The sequence below is a fragment of the Chiloscyllium plagiosum genome, unplaced genomic scaffold (genome assembly GCF_037043375.1).
Source record: "Chiloscyllium plagiosum isolate Xiang-an unplaced genomic scaffold, Cpla_swu_hap1 HiC_scaffold_24, whole genome shotgun sequence".
Lineage (NCBI taxonomy): Eukaryota > Metazoa > Chordata > Chondrichthyes > Orectolobiformes > Hemiscylliidae > Chiloscyllium > Chiloscyllium plagiosum.
In genome coordinates, this window is record NW_028270162.1 from 17,331,242 (window position 1) to 17,345,672 (window position 14,431).

At 39.7% G+C, this 14,431-nt stretch overlaps 2 protein-coding genes across 10 annotated transcripts in view; one reads left to right on the forward strand and one right to left on the reverse strand.

Annotated features, from left to right (window-relative positions):
- The window catches only part of git2a (G protein-coupled receptor kinase interacting ArfGAP 2a), a 90,043-nt gene extending 87,645 nt beyond the window's left edge, over positions 1-2,398 (reverse strand). For all 9 annotated transcript variants that reach the window (XM_043715516.2, XM_087999945.1, XM_087999948.1 and 6 more), the window contains exon 1: positions 2,174-2,398. In XM_043715516.2, the coding sequence (XP_043571451.1) occupies positions 2,174-2,225 (52 nt within the window). In that variant the 5' untranslated portion in view covers positions 2,226-2,398. The remainder of the gene's footprint in view (positions 1-2,173) is intronic.
- A 552-nt stretch (positions 2,399-2,950) lies between these two features.
- Positions 2,951-14,431, forward strand: part of ankrd13a (ankyrin repeat domain 13A) — a 51,727-nt gene continuing 40,246 nt past the window's right edge. Inside the window, exons 1-3 of the mRNA XM_043715517.2 lie at positions 2,951-3,145; positions 7,625-7,760; positions 11,888-12,012. Coding sequence (XP_043571452.2) covers positions 3,053-3,145; positions 7,625-7,760; positions 11,888-12,012 — 354 coding nt within the window. The 5' untranslated portion in view covers positions 2,951-3,052. The remainder of the gene's footprint in view (positions 3,146-7,624; positions 7,761-11,887; positions 12,013-14,431) is intronic.

A 14,431-nucleotide genomic window follows, 5' to 3' on the forward strand; every position in this document is an offset into this window, starting at 1 on the left:
CTTCCCTATTAGAAGTATAATACTGCAAAACTTCTGCTGCAAATATTTGGGGGACTCCAAGAGCAATGTTTCTGTTTTCTATAGCTAACCCATATGCACCAGCAGTAAGACTTTTAAAATACCAAATTATTTTCATGACAGAAGGCAACACCAATGAAGGAAATCTACTGAATAATTACAATACACAGTAAACAGCCAGAAGGCATCACAAAAAGGTTACAAAGATTAAAAATTCACAAATGTAAATCTAACAGTCACACAAGAAAGGTGTAAGTTTATTTAGAAATAATATCCATATAAAATACAACACAACACACATTGATGAAGATCTTATTACAATATATCTTTCTCTTTCAGCTGTTGGCTAGGTTGCCATGCATTTTCAACCTCTGTCATTTCATTTCCAACACTCAGAGCATCTTTTAACTGGAGGTCTGGCATGGCCAAAATCAGAACAGTTGGTACATACATATTGCCTTTAATGTAATAAAAGGTCTCATGGTGCTTCACAGCAAAGTTTCATACCAACCCATACATGATATTAGGGCAGGTAGTCAACAGCTTGATCATTGAAGCAGATTTTACAGAGCATCTTCAAGGAGAAAGAAATAGAAGCAAGATTTGGGGAGGAATTTCAAAGCTTAGGTGCCTTAGTAGATGAAAGCACAGTCACTATAGTGGAGTAACTGAAATTGAGTTTGCTTAAGAAAACAAAATTAATATAGTCTGCATGGAGGGATATCTATTAGAAGGGTATTATAGAGATAAGGAGGGGCAAAGACAATGATTTTTTTAAAAATTGAAATGTTCCTTGACTGGGAAACAATGTAGTTCAGCAAACACAGGTGTGATCATCAAACAGGACTTAACAGAAGTAAGAACCTGGGCAGCAGAGTTTCAGATTTACTCAAGTTTAGGGAAAGTGGAATATAGGAAAAAGAGTGCCTTTGAATAGACCAGAATTCAGCTAAAAAGGCATACAACAAGGATCCCAGGAGCATATGAGCCAAAGCAGGAACAAAGCCTTTAGAAGTGAAAACACATTCTTAGCAAAGGGGTGACAATATAATCAGAAAAAGCTCATCTTGGGTTCAAATATGACACTGAGGCTCTGTTTTTAGGGAGATAGGGAGTCTATAACTAGGGAACAAAGTTTGCAGGGGAGCAAAAAAACCTTAAGTTCAGTATACTAATTTATTTCGTATAACTTCAAATTTTTACAACTACCTCATTATTCAATGTTATCCATTACCATCCTTATACAGTGACAAACAATTACAAAACATTAGCTGCACTCTGCAATTTTCAATATTAAGATCTGTGATTGTAAAAAGCTGACAAAGCTATTATTAGTTAGCATATTACCAGGACAAAGGACATTGCAATTGCTGATGAAGGAATGCTCTACACCATTTATAATAAAAAACATTACTATAAAATAAATTGTTGTATTTCTAATTCATAAAAAAAACTCAATGCACAAAGTATACATTTAACTATTATACAAATTATAACTATAAATATGGATGCATTCAGAGGAATTTCTCAATTTCCAAAAACAAAACACCAAGTACAAAAGGGGAAAAAAATCAAGTTCACAGAAAGAAAAACTTGATGTACAAATGAGTGAGACTAAGTCAATGACAGGTGAGATATTATGCATACACACACACCGATGGGAACAACAAATGGTATTAACTCCGGCAAGAAAGCAAAAACATGGCATCCTAATCATTCTACAAATGTACATAAACCCACAGCTTTAACATAAAAAAGTAAACAGCTGAAACTTGAATTGTGTTGATTGGATAGAGGCCGCAAGTTTGAGGAAGTGGGTACTACGAATTAATTTTATGCTAAAGATGTATTGCTTTTTAATAACATGATCCCAAAGAGAGAGGAAGGGCACGGTTAAGAGGATGGAATGAAAGAACACAAACCGGTTGCTAGATATTTCCTGGCTGTGTCCTAGTTGGCTTACAGCCTTTCTGCATCTTTTAGCTCTCTCTCACTTCCTCTCTGTGTGTGCGTGTGTCAGTGGACTGAAGCTTGTTTGAATTTCCTCTCTCAGTTGGCAGCACAATAAGACTCAGTTTTTTTTTCCCCAAAAAGGCATCTTTAAGAGGGCCCCTTCCTCTGCCCCCAGACCTTTACCTCCCCCACAGTCACTTACCGGGGACGCTGCAGTCGGCGCAGATGTCGTTACTCCTCAGTCTTTTCGACATGGACAGAACCAATTAATTAATACTGTCGTTTAATCGGGACCTTTCCTTAAAAGAAAATCACACTAGACGCAACAGGAGGCGCGTTTTAGTTCTAACTACAAACTGCCATTAACATGAAGTTTGCACTCAGGTTGCAGTTCCTGTCAGACTCGCCTCCGGCTCAAGCAGCTTGGAGACGCCGAATGGCACGCCGGGATCTTGGAGGACTGCCCAGGCACTGCGCATGCGCAGACAGACGCAGACGTCTGAAGCCGAGGAGCGCGAGGGGGGATTTGGAATTATAAAAATGTGGTTTCCTGAGGGGAAGCCCTTCACAGACTACTTCCCACCTTACAAAATACTTTCCAGTGCGGTTAAATACGTCATCATGTTGAATGGGCCTTGTAGAAATGTCACTTTATTCGTGGGCTTACAAAGTAATTAGCCAGTGTTTACCTGCCAGTCCATTCGAGACCAGTTTGGACTGAACCACAATGAGACGGAGGAGGAGGGGAGTATTGATAGTATCGAAAATGGTTGATAATTGAAAAAAGTGAAACAAAGCCCCAGGGTCGTTGACAATCAATAATTCGAAATGATCACTCCCATAAACTACTGATCAGCAAATATGCCGATATTTATTGAAACGGGTACCAATTTTCTTTTGTAACCCCCCCCCCCCCCCCCGGCTGGATGGATTGTATTTCCTTGTTGTCCATCTCTTCCTGTAAGTTTTTGTTGGAAAGTTTCAGAACTTTTGTTCTGTTTTCTGTGCTGTTGTCTTTTCGCTTTGGAGGGAGGGGTTTAAAGAGGAAAGGGCGGGGGTCGATTGAAGCTTAGGAACTAGAATGTGCTCATTGGAAGAGTTGAGGAACAAATACAAACTTCACCTGTTGGTCTGGCACAACCAGTGTAGAGAACTTGAGGAGGAACTGAAACAGGTAAGTGACTGATACTGGGTAAGACTGTATTCAATGTGTGATCGTGGTAAAACAAATGACTGCAGATGCTGGAAACCAGATTCTGGATTAGTGGTGCTGGAAGAGCACAGCAATTCAGGCAGCATCCGACGAGCAGCAAAATCATAAAATGATTCAATGTGTGATCGTGTTTGGAAAGGATTTTAACTTTGTTGGAGAGCCTCCCTGAGATGGTATTTATAGGTGAAATTATTTGAAGTCGATAACTGTCTTGAACATCTAACTTTCTTCAGTTGAAAGAATCCAAAATTTTCTCTATTTTCAAAGGCACGGGGTTTCCACCCTCAATTTAGTTAAATTATTGAAATGGAGTGAATTGTAAATGTTCCAAGGTATTCGAGCAGTTAATTTTAAAGGTTATTTGGCTGGAATTTTTTGAGGCTAAAATAAGTGTAAGAAAAACTCGAGGCAAAACTGGAAGAAGTGCTATTTACTCAAGTTAAACATCCAACGCAACTTCAACAGTTTTTGAGTATATAATTTAAAGACTGGAGATGAATAGTTAAATGTGAGACTAGCACGAATTCTTGTCTTGATTTAAAATAGTGTTTTTTTATAGTAGGGAAGATAATGCGCTGTTTAAGAGAAGTGCGAACATGATAGTTCAAATTATCTTTACTCATTTTATGTTTCCCTATCTTGTCACTAATAAATCTTTATCATTTTGATGTTTTATTTATATTTACAATAGTTAGAGTGCAGTGGGAAGAAAGAACAGTCACAAAAATCATGTTTCCTTCACTGAGGACTGGCATATATTTATAATTAGTTCTACAATGTGACATCTGTTTATTATTGAAACATATGGCAGAGTTTGCAAATGTAATTTATCTTTTTAATGTATGCAATTAGTACTTCTATTTTTTAATATAGCTTTTTGTTATGCAAATATACAAATACATAAGCTTTTACTCTACTTGCATTTTCTTCTAATTTCGGCAATGTGTAGTTCCTTTATTTGGAGAAAAATGTCAAGATTTTAAGTGTCAAGTCTGCATTTGCATGATTATTTTCCATTGTTACTTTCCTTAGCCCATTGTTACTGTCCATTATTTTATCCATTGTTACTTTCTTTGGCTATTTCAATGGTTGGAGGAATGAGGAATTGGTCCAAATTTGTGGTGAAGGTACTGAAGGAAAACATGCATTTTGGTTTCACCATTTTCCCCATTTTTATCAGAAGGCACTGACTACTTATACCCTTAGCTTAGTATAGAATTGTATTGCATGGGGGTAGGCTGTTTTCACCATCACTCTGCATTAGCTTCTTGAAAGAGCTTTCAATTTTTACTACCTTGGATCTCCTCAATATCCCTGCAATGTTTTTTTTCCCTTCAACAATTCCTTTTGGAAAGTTACTTTTGAATCTCTTCCACCATCCTTTCAAAGTTAAAAATTACACAACACTAGATTTTGTTCAACAGGTTTAATTGGAAGCACTAACTTCCAGAGCACTGCTCTTTCATCAGGTGATTGTGGAGTATAAGGTCGTAGGACACAGAATTTTTAGCAAAAGTTTACAGTGTGATGTAACTGAAATTTATATATTGAAAAAGACCTGAATTGTTTGTCAAGTCTCTCATCTTTTAGAATGAACATGTTGGTTTTAGTTCTTTCATGTGGAAATCACAGAACATAAAATTTACATTCTCAAGTGAACGTTAATAATTGATGTCATGTCAGCCCAGATAAATTTGCTCTAAATTCTGTGTCTTACAATCTTATACTCCACAACCACCTGATGAAGAAGCAGCGCTCTGAAAGCTAGTGCTTTCAAATAAACCTATTGGACTATGACCTGATGTTGTGTGATTTTTGACTTTGTACACCCCAGTTCAATACCAGCATCTCCAAATCATGATTACATCCTTTCAAGCAGTGTGCCATGGATTAGAACAATTTGGTGCATTTAAAAAAAACTTTATCTCTGCTTTGATTCAATTGTCAGATACATTAAATTTGTATCCTAACTTTTCCATTAAACTATCTACAAGTAGCATTTTCAAATATGTGATACCCTTGATTTTAAAAATCGCTGCTTCTCACAGCTTCTCAAACTTAAAGCCAATTAAACTATTACTACTGTGATACGTTAGTTGGGTAGATAAAGAAAATATACAACTATGACAATCACTGATACTCGAAAACAGGCCATTGGTACAGAATATTTCAGTCTTGCTAAAGTAGTGGAAGCAGTAGCTTGCTCTCCAGCCAATGTGCTAAGGAACTTGTCCCTTGGTTTTCCTCTTCTCGATTCTCCTTCTTGAACATTTTGCTAAGACCCTGCTCCTGACTCGTTAACCAGTTTTAAGGTGATGTAAGGTTTCTTCCCTCCTTGTCCTCCTTAGTTCCCTGTGTACACTCCAATGTTCTACCTTGTAATCCCTTTTATGCTTTCTGTCTAAAGGTCCTGTTTTGGGGCTCTTTCCTAACCCCAGTGCAGATTTTACTTTCCCTGTTCAACTGTGGTGCTCTTTACTTCCTGGGGTGAAGTACAGTCACTGTCCTCTCCCTGTTCAACTGTGGGGCACTTTACCATCTCTCTGAGGTGAACTAGAGTCTATCAATTGTCCACCTCACATGGTACATGTCCCTTCTCTCCCTTAGTTCTTTAAGTACCGCAATTCATAGCTGGGACTGACTACGACGTTTGTAAAGGGCGGTAATGTTAAATATATTCATCCAATTAAGACCCACATAGTCAGTCATGAACCTATGTAGTACCCTGCTTGCAGAACCAATTGTTGGAGAGGAATTTTAAAGAAGAGTCCTGAGTCTCATTTTCAGCAGTACAAATAGATCTTTATTCGGAGTTTCTTATCAAATAGCCTGGAAGAGGTAACCGCAGACGGTTCAAAAACGCCCCACCCACCCTCAGATGATGTACAGGGTATTTATACATTACGTATTACAATGATTGTATGCAACATTGACATCAGCGCTTGCCACCTCCCCTCTGACTGTTTGCCAGCTGCACCATACTGAGTGGGTGCTGTTTGTTACCTTATAAAGCTGTGATTGTTTATTTTCCCAAGGCTACGATGAAGAAGTAATGGTGTACAGATGTCCCATTACAATGCTCTCTCATTCATTTCAAAAGTTTATCTGTTTACACCATTCGTTACATGTCATTTGGTCCTTGATGTTTATGCTATTTGTCCTTCAATCCCTCTGCTGACAGGATAGGGGCTTCTCTTTACTATCTACAGCCATTTGTAGTAAATGTAATGGCAATTACTTAAAAAGCCTAGATGGTGGGATCAGACTTTCCCTTCTCCACTAAGTAACAAGGTTTCCCTTTCCCACGAAGATTTCATTAAGGCATGTCATGATCTTGTTGCCATGAGTATGAAGGTTGTGATTCTGACTGTGGAAACTGCTGCCTCAACCAACAATTCTCTTCACCCATGGGCAACTCCAACACTCACTATCCTTATCTACCTTCTCTATTATTGCATTAAGTAACCCACTAAATTTGACAGAAACAATTTGATTTCAATAAATTGATTCCAATTTCAATTTTCTTCCATACTTCTCTAACTGCCAAGTTATCTTGTCTCAGATGATTGCCTCTAACTGTAATAGTGGGAAATATTTTAGTAAGTTTGTTCCATCTCCTTTTCAGCATGGCTGTAAAATTTGCAGCCATCCACTCCCATATCCAAGATGGATTTTAGGAATGGGGCTAGAGCCACTGATATTTTCCTCCTTCAGAAGTTTGGGATATCATACAGTATGGAAGCAGATCATTTGGTCCATCAAGTCCACACCAACTCTCTGAAGAGCATCCCACCCTACATCTCCCATGGCCAATCCACCTAACCTGCAAATCTTTGGACTGTGGGAAGAAATTGGAGCACCTGATTAAAAACCCATACAGATACGGAGAAGGTGCAAACTCCACACAGTTGCCCGAGGCTGGAATTGAACCCAGGTCCCTGGTGCTGTGAGGCAGCAGTGCTAACAGTTCTGCTGCCCATGTCTACCATCTGGTAATTTTTTTTCTACTTTGAACACGGCCAGCACTTTTTTAACTTCCTCCTCTTTGCTTACTACTTTATTCCTTCAATGTCATTGTCAAAAGTAAGCTTACATCACATGTAAGTCTAAGCTGGAGTATGAGAGCGAAGAAATTTGTAACTAAACTTGATCAAATCCTCAAACAGTGTTAGGGTGCATTTTTTCTTTGTTTGAACAGGAGGCTGATCAGGCATTGGGACTCTAATTATTACTTTTTTAACTCTTCTAGCTTGAGGACAATAAGTTCTATTCATGCCTCTGATACTTAAAGTACTATTGCCTGTTAACTCAAGACCAGGCATTGTACCTCAAACTTCCCTGGTCTGTGGATCATCACCACATTGTATTGCATATTGAGTGTTTTGAAAATCAATTTTCTGTACTTCATGATATCAGATAATTATCAGTTTGGCCTTGCAGCATGATATTGAAGCAGTTGATCCACGGGGTCGGACGCCATTGCATCTCGCTGTCTCGCTAGGACACTTGGAATGTGTCAACATACTGCTTCGAAACAATGCCTCTGTCGACAAGGAGAATGCCAAAGGATGGACAGGTCAGGAGTGCTTAGTAACAATTTTGTATAAAGCACAGAAGAAATAAGTGTTGGTTAGGTGAGAAGAGCATCAGAGGAGGGTGGTATCTGTTTTCCCAAAAAAGAGAAACGAGACAAAGAGTTAGGATTAGTCAGGGAATTTGTATTATTTATTCAACCCTTGTTGCTTTTTGGGGTGCCCTGCATTTGTCAACCTTTTTTATTGTCTCCCAAACTGAGAGGAAGTGCGTGGCCACTGACATGACCGGTAGAGCTGAAGCTTGTTGTGTGAGGAACTGAACATGTTACCCCACATCCTACTAGCGTGTGGTCAAGTGGCAGTACAGCAATAAACAACACATCCCAAGAAGAGGAACAATTTCTTAAGCAAAATGTAGGTTTATTCTAGTGTAAAAGTAAAATATCGCATTACTGCAAATCTGGAAGAAAATTAACCTGATCAACTTGTCTTAGTAAACCTTATTTTAAAAGTAAAGTACTGCAGATCTAAAATAAAAAGAGAAATTGTTGGAGAATTGCAGAAGGTCTGATCTGACAGCATCAGTGGAGAGAGAAGTGGTGATGTTTTGAGCCAAATATGATTCTTCTTCAGAACTGAAGGCAACTGGAAAATATTGATTTTTATGCTGTTCATGTGGGGAGGAGGAGAAAGAGACTGATGGTGAGGGTGTCCACTGCAACAGACAAAGGAAGTGCTAGTGGTAATAGAGGTTAGACCAAGGAAGAGTAAGCATTAATGGTAGATGTTATTAGCAGAAAAAAAAGTCAGCTCTGCTAAAAACAAACCCATGCAAACAAGACATTAGAAATGGTTGGAAATGTAATTATAATGTGGAACTGCGTCCATGATATCAAGTTGTACTCAGGGTTGAGTTCTGAAGGCTTATAAAGTGCCTAAGAGGGAAATGAGGTGCTGTTCCTCCAGCTTGTGCTGGGCTTCACTTGTATACTGCAACAGGCTTTACAACAGAAATGTTAGCATGATAGCAAAATGGTGTTTTGAAGTGGCAAGTAACTGGAAGATCAGGGTCCTTACTACAGATCCTGAAGAGTCTTTATTTATAACCACCCTCCTTCATCTGACTGAGCTTGTCACTTTGAGAAGAGTTAAAGGAGAAATTGTTCACTTTTTCAAAGTAAAAGTAGTGGCTATGGGTATCACATGGGTCCCAGGTTTGTTTATCATTTTGTGTGATAAATGGAACACTCCTTGTTTCAGTCCTACTCAGGGTCCCTTTCCTCAACTTTTTCAGTGGCAAATTAACAATAAAATTGATTTGGCTTCCTTCTGTCACCTGGAATTACCGATTATGCTTTCAACATTCATCATTCACTCACCTTCACCTGGTTCGTCTCTGACTCTTCCTTTCCCTTCTTTGACTTCTCTGTTTCTATTTCTGGGGTAGACTGCCCCCAGTCTCCATGACAAATCCACCAATTCTCTGTTATCTTGACTACACTTCCTCAGTCTACTTACTACAAAGATTCCATTTCATTCTCTGCATTTTTGTCTCATCTCATCTCTCTCCTCTGTACTGTGGTTGACAGGGCATTAATTTTGTCTGACCCAAATTCCGTACTTCTGCCGTATTTCATCCTCCCATAATATGATAGAACCCTCTTGTCCTCACTTTCCATCCACACACACACACCCCTGACCCAGACTCTGCATTCGAAGGATCATCCTTCACCATTCTACCATCTCCAGCAGAATACCACCATTAAACATATTTATCTCTCCCCTCCCTTGTCAGCATTCCATTGGAACTTTTCCCTCCATGGCACCCTGATCTACTCCTCTTTCTCTTCTTTTCACTGCTTATAGCACCTTCCCATGTAATCGTACATTTGCCCTGTTACTTCTACCTCTTTAGTTTTGGGCTTTGTACAATTAACCTTCCAAGTGAAGCAGCAAATTTTATTTTCAATCCAGTCTACTGTATTCACCGCTGTCAATGCAGGCTCCTCTATTATGGCCAGACTGAACACAGACTGAGAGATCACTTTGTGGAATGCCTCCACTCTGTCCATTAGAATGACCCTGACTTTCATTGCTTGCTATTTCAATGCATCATCTTGCTGTCATGCTAATATTTCTATTCTAGGCTTGCTGTATTACTTCCATGAAGCCCACCACAAGCTGAAGGAGCAGCACCTTATTTTCCACTTGGACACTTTCCAGCCTTCATGACTGAATATTGAGTTCATCAACTTTAGACCAGTAACACTGTTGTCTATTTTGATCTCCTTGAGGATTGTCTTTCTTTACGGGCAGAGTTGGCTTCTTTTCTGCTATTGATATCTGTTTTTCATCTATATCCGTCTACTTCTTTTGCCTTTCACTCTGGTCACTCACACATCTGTTGCACTGGCTCTGCCTCTCTTTTTTTTCAACATCTTAGAAAGTGTTATTTTCCAGCCACTTCAGTTCCATCTTGAAATATTAACTGTTTCACACTCCACAATGTGAAGTATAACACTTTATGTTTATATAATCCTCAAGGTAGATGATTTGGAGATGAGGGAGTAAAATAGAATCGATCAAAGGGGCCATGGAGCAGGTACAAAAGCATGATGGGAATGTTAACAGAGCTGTTATGGTAGAAAAGCTGAGTTTTAAGAATACTAAAAGTGCAGTGGGAGATTTAAGGAAAGGCTGAGGTAACATATGATTTTCCTGGCAGGAGAGGAACTAAAGGAATTAAATTTTGACATCATCAGAAGACCTAAAGGAAATGGAGGGCTGGAGAAAGCTGCAGAGCTAGGGAATGCAAAAACATTAGGGATTTGTACATTTTAGGTTGCGATGAAGAGCAAGTAGAATTTGGTCTAGCATACGATATACTAGGCTAATTTGGCATAATTTGGAGGATGAGAGGACAGCAGAGTGTAGATTGAAGAAGTCTCCCCTTAAAAACCTTTTGAGGACTGAAGAAAGGATGCTCGGGTGTAAAACTGGTATTGTGAATCAGTCAGCTGTCTTTTCATTTCCACTGAATTGGGATGAGTCCAAACCTGTCTGGCCAAGAACATTTGATTCTATTCAAAAATCTATAGGTGCAATTTGCAGCATGTCAACTGCTGCCTCAGTTGTGATAAACTAATTTGGAACTGGCCAGCTGTGAGGGAGATTTGAAAAAAATGTCACACTGCTCTTAGGCTGTCCCCACCTCTCCTTGTTTCTGGAAGTTTATCCAGCCCTCAAACCCCAATAATTCTGATACTTTGCACATTCCTGATTTAAATCACTCCACCATCAGGGGTTGTGCCCTTATCTTTCACAAAGATTTTGGTCATCAGACCGAATACTACTTAGTGGCTTGGTGTCACACTTTGTTAGTAAAGAACACTGGAGTGTTTTACTATTCAATTACATTAAGTTATTTTGATATCCTTAATTGTAACAGTTGCTGTGTCAATATTTTATAACCTACCAGATTTATGTGGATGCTTTGAAGATGGTACAGAAAACATTTACCAGAATGTTGCCTGGAAATGGGGATTTTAGCTATGAAGAAGGGTTGGCTACGCTGCGTTTATTTCATTAGAATGCAGAAGGTTCATGGGTGATCTAATAGAAGTTTATAAGATTGTGAAAGGCGTCGATAAATTGGAAAGTATGAGGCTTTTCCCAGGGTGGAAGGGTCAGTTACTAGGCGACACATGTTCAAGATGCGAGGGGGAGAAGTTTAAGAAAATGTGCGAGGCAATTTTTTTCACACTAAGGGTGGTGAGTGCCTAGAACGCATTGCCAGAGGAGATGGTGAAAGCAGACACCATAGCAGTATTCAATAAGCACCTGGACGAATACATGAATAGTAATGGAGTATAGGGATAAGGATCCTTTTAAGTAAAGACCATTTTAGTATGGAAGGGCAAAATGTGGCTGTGCCGGCCTGGAGAGTTGAAGGGCCTGTTAGTGAGCTGTATTGTTCTTTGTTATAATCAACCCTTTTAGAGATGTTATTATACAGTTCTGGAGCAAATAAATCTTGAATCTAGGTCTCCTGGCCTGGTGGTAAGGACTTCACCATCACAGGCCTCATATTACTGTTTCTCTCCAATGTTGTGTTAGTGGATCTTGTAATCAAATTCTCAACTACTAATTAACACTTTATTCTATTCAGTTCTACAAGAGGCAGTCAGCACAGGAGATCCTGAGCTGTTGGAAAAAATTCTTCAGTATCGAGATTACAATCGAATAAACTCACAGTTGAATGGTGTTCCAGAACTACTCAGCAAGATACAAAAGGTAACAACTGTTCTTGCATCCAAGTTTTAGCAAAAAAAATACACTTTCAGATACGATAAAGACTATTTGAGAAAGGCATATAGTTTGAATTATGACTGTATTTAGAATTAAATTTGGAACCTAAATCTGATCAGAATTTGTCATCTTGTCCAAGTATGCATGACTTCATTCTCCCAAGCTCGTCCATTTCTAGCGTGATTCAAAACTGTTTCTTCTTGCTGTCTCAAACAGGAAATCTGGCACTCCTATTGACAAAATCATGAAATGTAACATGAGTGATCAGAGTGCCAATTTATTCCCCAAATTAAGAAACTATTTGTTCACTTCCATCATCCTGACATTTGCCAATGTTTTCATCAGCCTGCTTTTCCCTGCTGGCCTGAAGGCACCATTTCTAGCTTTGGCATGTGTCACAAGCAACGACAGCCCTCTAGAAACTGGCTCAAGTAATCATTCTTTTTGCAATAGCCAGGCTTGTGCATCAGATAGCTGTTCAGATGTTACTAGACAAGTTGATGAGGGTCGAGAGGTGGATGTGGTGTATGTGGACTTCAGTAAGGCACTTGATAAGGTTCCCCATGGTAGGCTCATTCAGAAGGTCAGGAGGAATGCGGTACAGGGAAATTTAGCTGTCTGGATACAGAATTGGCTGGTCGACAAAAGACAGCGAGTGGTAGTGGAAGGAAAATATTCTGCCTGGAAGTCAGTGGTGAGTGGTGTTCCACAGGGCTCTGTTCTTGGGCCTCTACTCTTTGTAATGTTTATTAATGACTTGGATGGGGGGATTGAAGGATGGATGAGCAAGTTTGCAGACGACACAAAGGTTGGAGGTGTCGTTGACAGTATAGAGGACTGTTGCAGCGTGACATTGACAGGATGCAGAGATGGGCTGAGAGGTGGCAGATGGAACTCAACCTGGATAAATGTGAAGTGATGCATTTTGGAAGGTCGAACTTGAAAGTTGAGTACAGGATTAAAGACAGGATTCTTGGCAGTGTGGAGGAACAGCGGGATCTTGGTGTGTAGGTACATAGATCCCTTAAAATGGCCATCCAGGTGGACAGGGTTGTTAAGAAAGCATATGGTGTTTTGGCTTTCATTAACAGGGGGATTGAGTTTAAGAGCCGTGAGATTTTGTTGCAGCTGTATAAAACTTTGGTTAGACCGCACTTGGAATACTGTGTCCAGTTCTGGTCGCCCTATTATAGGAAAGATGTGGATGCTTTGGAGAGGGTTCAGAGGAGGTTTACCAGGATGCTGCCTGGAATGGAGGGCTTATCTTACGAAGAGAGGTTGACTGAGCTCGGACCTTTCTCATTGGAAAAAAGAAGGAAGAGAGGGGACCTAATTGAGGTGTACAAGATAATGAGAGGCATAGATAGAGTTGATAGCCAGAAACTTTTTCCCAGGGTAGAAATTGTTAACACGAGGGGTCATAGTTTTAAGCTGTTTGGCGGAAAGTGTAGAGGGGATGTCAGAGGCGGGTTCTTTACACAGAGAGTTGTAAGAGCATGGAATGCGTTGCAAGCAGCAGTTGTGGAAGCGAGGTCATTGGGGATATTTAAGAGACTGCTGGACATGCATATGGTCACAGAAATTTGAGGGTTTGTACATTAGGTTTACCTTACATGAGGATCAATGGTCGGCACAACATCGTGGGCTGAAGGGCCTGTTCTATGTTGAGGGCAATACAGCTAAATTCTTACTTTCTCTTGATATTCACACCTCTTCAAGCAAGAATTAATGCATTGTGGTCAGGAACCAGTATCTGGGAAGATATTATTTCTTCTCTCTCTCTTCCTGATACAAGGACACTAAAGGTAATTTTGGAGTCAGCTGCTGAGACCTGCTCGCCCTGCAGTGTTTGGGGACTTTGCTGATCTGTCTAGTTCAACTACAGTTTGTTATAGGAGAAGTTGCACGATAAATTAATTGTAACTCTCTATCAGAGACAACAGTGACTAGTTTCCAACCAATCTTTGTAATCTTAAACAATGCATTATATCTCCTCTTGATCATTTCCTGTTCCAGTGAATTGACTCATCTGCATTTCACACAGTAATCCAAAGTACTGTATTCTGGGATTACCCTTTTGCCTTTCTGTACCACTGTCTGAAAACTCAAAGTCCATCTTTAGAGTGATTGGTCTTGGAGGATATCACTCACTAAGCTTCTTTGGTATTGCCTCCCAAAACTGCAGCTTCTACCAGCTAGAGGGCAAAGAATTGGACACATGGGAATAACACACCATCTTGACTTGGAAATATGTCACCATTCTTTCATAGTCGTTGGAATAGAAACCTGGAACTTCCCACTGAACAGCACTGTGGATGTAACCACATCACATGGACTGCAGTTATCCAAGATGGTGGCTCACCACTTTGCAAAAATATAACCACGAATGTGCAGTAAATGTTGC